The 8385-nt window shown below is 42.2% G+C and overlaps 1 protein-coding gene across 1 annotated transcript; it reads left to right on the plus strand.

The window, feature by feature from the left end:
- Positions 1-1594: 1594 nt before the first annotated feature.
- On the plus strand, positions 1595-7651 carry T265_06316 (hypothetical protein; the record flags this gene model as incomplete). The annotated part of the gene is made up of 5 exons (XM_009171543.1): positions 1595-1622; positions 6347-6610; positions 7202-7335; positions 7363-7473; positions 7550-7651. The coding sequence occupies 5 exons, from the start codon at positions 1595-1597 to the stop codon at positions 7649-7651; spliced, it is 639 nt and encodes a 212-aa protein (XP_009169807.1).
- Positions 7652-8385: the final 734 nt, after the last annotated feature.

Raw genomic sequence — 8385 nt, forward strand, 5'->3', positions numbered from 1 at the left:
TGAAAGTAGGGTAACTAGTTAACTAGACTTTAAAGGTGGCCCTGCCTCGAACATGTATCGCAACACAACTGATCGCCAGATTGTAAGAACTTAGCTGTGGCACCCTTTTGGCGCCTAACTGCCATCCAACCAGAAGGAAGCACGAGGGCTGGGGTACTGCCAGATTGCCCAAGCGTAGACAGGGAAAGTCGAGAGGCAAAGTTCGGGTTCGAACCACGGAACTTCAGGTCAACAAACTCGCACCCTAACCACCAAGGCATCTCACCGCTTTATCACTGCTGTTGAATGAAACTTTAACCGACCACTCAGTGAGATACATACATTGGCAGTACTGACGTAAGGTTAGAAATGCGAGTTAAAGAACACCTGCCCAATAACCTCGTACGCTACTGGCTAAACCAGATTTCAGTTGCAGCGAGTCAAAAACCCGGCTATCGATCGCCAGGCATCTCGTTAAGATAGGAAACACTGTTGAACTTTGCTCTTCTTTCCGGGGCATAGCATGACCAAAGGTCCCCAAGGTAATCTTGACCGACTGATAAAGACCGTTATTTTGCGCTCGCAAAGATCTGAGATTTCCCATGGGATTATCTCGGTCTTATTGGTCGGTCAAGTTACGGTGTGTCCAGCAATGCATTTTACATGTGATTTGGCATACAATTCCAAACGAAATGAGTACATTTCGTTTGTCCGAACTAGTCAACGTGTCTACCTCTCTGGGCCCAACTGGTACTGTCGCACGGAGGGTCAATGATTGATAAAACAGGTGAATACATTCCGCTTTGTTGTGTTACAGTAGAACTTTGAATGGGTGAGTACAGCTTGGCGGCAAACTGTCATAATAACTGTGAGTCGGCACGATCGACTGAGTGTAATAAAGGGCTTTGCCGGGATCTAAGCCCCATTTAAAAGTACAGACTGTCTGACATGATGAGGTCGCAGAACTTCAACAGAATCATTGTGTAAACTAGACGACCAGATGAACTTCCAAACGTCCGTGTAGACATGCAGTCCTCTTTGACATGCGTATTCTGGCAAATAGAATAGTTTCACCTGAAGACATCAACCCAGTGCATGTATACACCAAGTGTTACGTACATCTGCGTTTCGTTGTGCTGCGTACAACATCTCCTGCGCATAGGGAGACCCACAGAATCATCATAAACTTTGAATTCGTGTTTCCAAATTGCCGGTCATTGGGAGGATGACCTCCGCTTTAAATCTGTTTCCCATTCGAATGAGCCCGTGCTATCCCATAATTGACATAATCAAAAAGCGGAATATCACAATGTCATGTGCGTAACCTGACGATCGAGACAACGAGGGAGTCACCGAGGTGTCGTGGACTACATGTCACACAGGTTCGATTTCGCTAACTGAGTCGAATGAAGCATAGTTAGATAAGATCTGAATGACAAACTTACTAACCCGGATTATCCTGGACTGAGTTGTCTTTGAGGAGAGCGTTTCGCAAAATAAAAACAGTTCTAACTATTTTCGAAAACGTTTGGTGACATTCGGTGGATGTCCCTTCTAGAGACGAACAGTCACATAGGTTAACAAAGTATATTTGTCATTATTGGTCTCTGATCAGATGGTCAGTGATCCGCCCACCGAGCTTAGTAAGTCGGTTGAAAATGTTCCGTCAGCAGTCCGGGAGATATCTCCTGCTTTTATGTAATTTTTAAGGAGCATCTGTTACCAATTGATGTGATTGGCTAACTGGCGAGTAGCTGCTTTGCGATCCTATTGGCCTGATTGTAATTTGTGCTGCGCTGTGGTTCGTATATCACTCATTTACCTGACTCACCGAATAGTCTGTTTTCTTTCTATTATTCGTTGCACATCCACCCACCCGGTGATGATATCTCCTCGTTTAGTGACCAAACGTTTGGAGGCCACTTATCAACAATTAGTATTACGATGGCCAAATAACGTTTCCTTCTACCTGGCAGGATTTTTAGTGGATAGCGTGTCCTCAGGTAAACTGCAAAGCTCGGCTCTAAGGCACAATTCGTAAAGATTTTTATTTGGAACCACTAGTCTTTCAGTTAATCAAACTTTGTACGTTCTAACCTGTTTTTATATATCCCGTATGAATGATGGAAAGAAAGAAAACACTATCTATGGTGATCGTTTGACTGATTCACGAAGCATGTATTTTATGTTATCTTATTATGGTGGACAAGGTTGCAGAACTTGCGGACGGTTGGTGAAAAGGCTACTGACCAATGGAACCCGGCTATTCAAACAAAGAGTTGTTTGATTCATCTTTTTCCGGGTACCAAACTCAGTTCACAGCTGTGATCCGAGTTTCCGTGGTTTCTATGTAAAGGAGTTAAACCGCTTTACGTTTGTTTTGACTCGGAAGATGCATTTCATCTGAGAGAGTCCACACCCGTACCCTGGGCGATGTGAGCTGTTTGCGTAAAGGGCTATTCTTCGAAGGGCAGTTTTTGGCAAGTCAGTCCCATTGTGCATGAAATAGGCAACAGTGTTTTGGTAATGATGCAGTAATGAATGAAATGATCGTGAAAAGGCTACAGTAGTTTTATCCTGCGTTAATGGGCACATCAAGATGGCCTGCACACCTTCCTCGCTCTTGTCATTCTGCAAGGTTACCAGATGGTAAGAAATGTACTATAATGTCCTCACTGAAGTAACACACTTGAAGAGAATTACTCATAAAGTTGTCAAAAGCTTTTCGACAATCCACAAATCGATATGCTAGTGAGTGTATCCCACAGTGTGGCATACTGTTCAGAATGTTGCTGAAAACTTTTATCAGTAGTATGTTGCTTCGAGAAAACATACCTTACATAACATGCTAAATGAAAAGTGAATTGCTGTTTATGTAGTGCATTATACATTTGAATGAGTCCACAGGAACACAAAAGTAATTTGCAACTGAGCCAAAAATGTTTTGATCCAGGAAAAAATGTGCTGTAAAACTTACAAGAACCGGTATTTCCCGAAATACCTTTATTCCAAAAGAGCACCAATCGATGAAAGAACAATGGGTGTATAATCTCGTGGTTCTTTCCCAGGAACTATGCATAATCAGTAGTTATCGATTACTTACCACTTTGAAAGACAGTTAGACGATTTTTTTCGATTTTGGTAAATTTTCCAGAGTAGATTGCTTGTTGCTAGGACCGAAAGTAAATGTTGGCATATTATTCAGGTACTTTAACAGGTGGGGTTTGGAGACGGCCGTCTGGCGCCTGGAGAGGAAAAACGAAGACCACATGTGGTGCGTGCTAATTTGGTCACGCTACGTCTTACCGGGTTGTGTATAGATCAAGATCGGATAACAAATCCTTTTTGTTCGACGCTTTTCTAAAATTAGACGACCCAACTCTATTCAATTTGATGGATAGTAGATGTCTGTCCAAAGTTTCCAACCCCACAAAAGACCGGTGTTTTGGTTTTCAGGTCGTCCCTCCCAGGAATGGACACTTTTGTGAGGAAGTTCCTCGAAGTTATACGCTGTATGAGAAACGTTGGCTGTATGAAGACTAAGAACTTACCACGTAATTCCAAGAATAACCGGTTTGACGACAAGAGAACGTCCAACAGTTAACAGGACTCAGAAATTGGTGGCGGTTGCGCCACATTCAAAACGGTGTCCTTGTTCAGATTCAAAAAATGAAAGTACAACTTCGGAGGGTTATAACCGCTATGTAAGCCAAAAATAGGCACAAGGATGAAAATACTGGCAAATCGATCAAACCCAGCCAGTCGAAAATATCGAAGTGAGTTGGAACGAAAAACCATCCAGTTGGGTGCTTATGCAACAACTCTTGGTTTAACTTGTGCTAACTCTTGGGATTTCACGGATAATTTACCGTTTTGTTCAGAAAGCAAACAAGTTATAAATCTGGGTTATACTTTCTAATGAGAAGTGAATAAGAATACATTCAAGGTCAAATTTTTGGTTGGTAAATTCAATCTTGATGTAGTGCAAGGGGATCAGCATGGTAAAAACTTCAAACAAAAACAGAAAAACGTCAGTTACATTTATCGCTCTCGTTTGCCGACTGAACACCAAAACAATTGAATCAAAGTGTATGTTTCACTGGGTCAGCGGATAACTTTGTACTTCAGGCATATCAGTATTTGGAATTCCTCGGATAGGGTAGTCCTTCTGCACTTGGGGTTTGATTAAAAACCATTTTCATCAACTGTGGTATGTCCGATGATGAAGCTATTTTCCCGAACTTTTTCACAAACCAGAGAACGCGACGTTTGTCGTTATATTGTTACCAGGTACTATGTGTTAATTTAACCTTCTCAATTACTTGTGAGGCCAGCATGTAATCCGATTTGAGGCTTTTCCAAAATTTTATTTTGGAACATTTGTAGTGATGTGCACAGATGTTTCGTAAAAAAAACAATAACCAGCATGTTTTTGGGTCATCATCAACCGTTAGATGAATAAAACTAATTCATTGGAAGTATCTTCGCATTTTCGAAGGAGTTCCCAGAATAAAAATAAACTAAAATGTACTCCTGTTTTGTTATCTGAGATTTCAAATAAGTGGCTGATTTTATAACATGCAGAAATGGTTTGGTCAATTCCAGTGTAATTCCAGGCGTGATCACGTGAAGTTAGCCAAACCAGCTGAATCTTGCGTCTTTCTCCATGACTTGCTTGATGAAATGAGTATCACTTAGAGCGAAAACCACTCAGCTTTTGAACAAATGTTTAAACGTAATTTGAAAAAAACTGTTCTCTTCTTTTAGCGAATACACTTCGAGAACACGAAAAACCAAAACGGAGAATTAAGGGCGGACAAAGATAAAACCATGTGAACAGTTTTCACATCACGATCGACTGGACTGTGTTGCGAGTGGTCACGTGAGCAACTGTAATTACTCCAGCTGAGTATTCTAGAGACGATGTTAGAATAATCACGTAACTTGTACATCTGCACGTGCAATCAGCTTCCTCGATCCGTTTGTCAACTTTCTGCCCTTTCGTTAGTTCAACACTTTTGGAGGGATAAAACTTACAAAAACTCGCCATTAATCTGTCGACAAATATTTTAAAGTGCATGAAATTTCGTCAAAATGCCTCCTAAATTGCAGTTATGTTGCTCTCCATGCGCAACAAAAGGACAGAAGCTTTGGCCTACAGAAACCTTTCCTCTAGGGGCTGTTTGTTGAAAGGCTACTATCTCCTTTACAGATTCGCTGTACGCGCTGACTAGGATTTGCCACTTCAAATTCGTTGCACTTTGCCTAAAAAACACCGAATATTTACGTCATGATTGATTGCACTATTTTGGGAAACAAAAATAACACCAGAGATCCTTCAGTGAAAAACGTATGTACTATATTGGCACAAGAATGCCTCCAATCAGAGGCGTAACACATTTTCTGGCCTGATATTTCTGTGGAACAAAGTTAGACAGAACCAAGGGTTTTTCAGTAATCCTTTGGTGCTGGTGACTTATTGGCACATTCACCCGCTCTGTGGGAACGAAAATTGTGCAAGATAGGCTTGTAATGTGACTGATTCGCCAAGTCACGTGTTCGTCAAATCGGTAGCAGCACGTGCGGCTCATATGGCGTCTGATAGCCAAATCACGTGACTTCGACAAAAAATGAGATCAAGGTGTGGAAACAGCTTCAATCGACCTGATTTATTGCACGAGTGAAGATAGCGGTGATTGCAAAAGGCTCCTAACCAGTTCGAACCAAGATATCCACCTCACATTTGCTTCACACAGGGGAAAAACGATACGTATTGAAACGTATGTTTTTAAACGATTGGTAGAGTAAGGATGGCGGATTCTGTGCTATCTTGGACACGGTAGATGAAGACGGAAATGAGGCCCCTCTGGAACGTTATCAAAACGACTGATCCGAATAGAGAGAAAAAACAGATTGATTATGGCAAGAAAAACTAATTTACTCAAGTGCAACTAAGCTGCGAGGTATTGTTCCCTGAATTCCACTCACATCACATCAGTCAGTACGCTAACTGAGTGAAGAAATATTCACATCGGTCTAAGTTCACCACTCAATTTTTCGAACCGAATTCGTTTCAGCAACTCAGTAAAACTCAGAAGTTGACTGGTTAATCCAAGCGAACTGTCACAGTACCATGGGAGGCGAATAAGTGATGTGTTTCCAGAAATTTACTCAAATATGTTGATGCCATCTCAGGACTTGGTGATGCAATCACCGACAAACCGACCTTGATCATCCGTTAGAAGGGTTGACGGGTCCTACAAGGACCCTCAAAGACGATATGGTTTTTGCAAACGATTTCTCTGATAATTAATGTTACTTCAGCACACGGATCAACGGCTTTAGAATGACTGAAGCTGAGTGGCAGAAACAAAGTATTTGGTTATACGGGAAACTACTCACAAGGTTGCTGAAAGCTCTTCGACAGTCCACGACCGGTTTCGCCCTTCTGCTTTGGGTTCATCAGGTAGACGCAGTCCCAGAGTTTCAGTCAACATTATGATCTACTTGAACCCAAATTGGACTGTTTTCGAGAAATACACTCAATTGCTAGTCAATTTGGCCTTCACAATTGGCAGAAACAAGCTATTTGGTACTTACTTGAAGAACATTTTGGGTCAATTGCATCGCCGTGAAATCATTTTAAGGTTAAACTATGCTACAATTAGTTTTTTTTCGGAAAAAGGGGGGAAAGAACAAACCCAGTGAATTTTGAAATAAACACAGATGATTTAGAATTATAGAAAGCGAAAAACGCCCCAAACATTTTGGTTTATTTCATACACAAATAGTTCTCTATCCCAGCTGAACTTAGGCCTTCTTGGCACAGAGATGAACACAAAAAGCCTTTACAACCAGGACTACCATCAGCACAATTAGCTCAAAACACGTTGCTTGGGGAACGTGCCACAGCGATGATCTCTTGTTCATCCCAGTGACAGATGCGGTTCAACCTGGATGATCTAAAGTCTCGACTCAGGATTTGCAACCAACAGCGACTTGGAAATTTCGGCAGCTTGATCTGTTCACCGAGCTCGGCAGCTGGCTTGCACCGAACAGGGAGTCATAACCTGTGCGGGGACAATGACGCGCCCTCTGACAAGGTCGTCTTGCCTAAGGATGGGACGTTTGCAAGCTAATTATCGGGTTCACCGAACAGGTCAACAGCCTCCTGATTGACAAACCACCCACAACGATTAGCGAAAAACACTCATTTGCAAAGCAATTCGAGTTTTCGAGAGACTCACCTGGAACCCTGCTGAATCTGTCGTTGGTGATGTTTTCATGCGACTGAATGTGCTGAACCAGGCTGCCTCACGTTTCAGTCACTACGATATTCGAGATATCGCGATGCATGTATATGCGTAATGCACTACTCATAAGGTTGCTGCAAGTTCTTCGACAGCCGAAGACCGATTTCGCCCTTCTTGGGGCTCATCAAGTAGGCGAAGTTGCCTGAATACATCACAAACGGGAGATCCAGCAGGGTTCCAGGTGAGTCTCTCGCGAAACCAAATTAGTTTGCAAATGAGCGTACTTCGCTAATTTCGTGCAATTTGGTTTCAAGTAGAACATAAGGTTGACGGAAACTCGGGGACTGCGCCTACCTGATGAGCCCCAAGAAGGGCGAAATCGGTCTTCGGCTGTCGAAGAACTTGCAGCAACCTTATGAGTAGTGCATTACAAATATACAACCATAACGATATTTGGCCAGTTATTGGATAGAAAGAAGGCTACCATCTGTGTATCCTAAATTTGGACACATCCATGTAGGCTGAAAAAAATCAAGACAGTCTCTCCAGGGAGAAGCCAGATGAAGGTGGCTCATCATGAAGGTCGTTTCATTAAAGAAAACAATTTCATTCACTGAGAACTACGTTTTTTTTCGAAGCGTCAAAGTTCAGAGACCCGCATGCCCTTGTCTGATTAGTGGAGTATTAAGATATAGCACAACATTAGAAACCAAATTTGACGGAACTATTAGCTTGGAACATCTATCCAGCAGTTGCTATGACATCAAGAATACGTGAGTACCTACAAACGCATCGCAGCCCCAAGTTAAACATAAAAAAGTTTTCAAATGGATTGTCAAAGGATTGTCCCGTAGCCAGTAGAACTGCAGGTAAGCTGGTTAGATACGATGGGTTTCTCACAAGCTTATACATAAGAACATGCAAGTGTTTCACGCTGCTATCTCTTTTTCCCCTTTAGAACAAAAACAGATGTGCTTGCGAATGTACTTGCTGAAAGAACTTCAACAGATGCTTTCGACCTCCTTGGAGCTCAAGACGTAGTTAGCAAATCCTACACAAGAATATGCTAAACAAGAGATAACGTCAAGCGTTTCATTAACCGCACTATGCGATGGATGATTGTGGAAGCAGCGGGCGCATCGCCACACAAAAT

This window comes from Opisthorchis viverrini, assembly GCF_000715545.1.
Source record: "Opisthorchis viverrini unplaced genomic scaffold opera_v5_127, whole genome shotgun sequence".
In the NCBI taxonomy this organism is placed as follows: Eukaryota; Metazoa; Platyhelminthes; class Trematoda; order Opisthorchiida; family Opisthorchiidae; genus Opisthorchis; species Opisthorchis viverrini.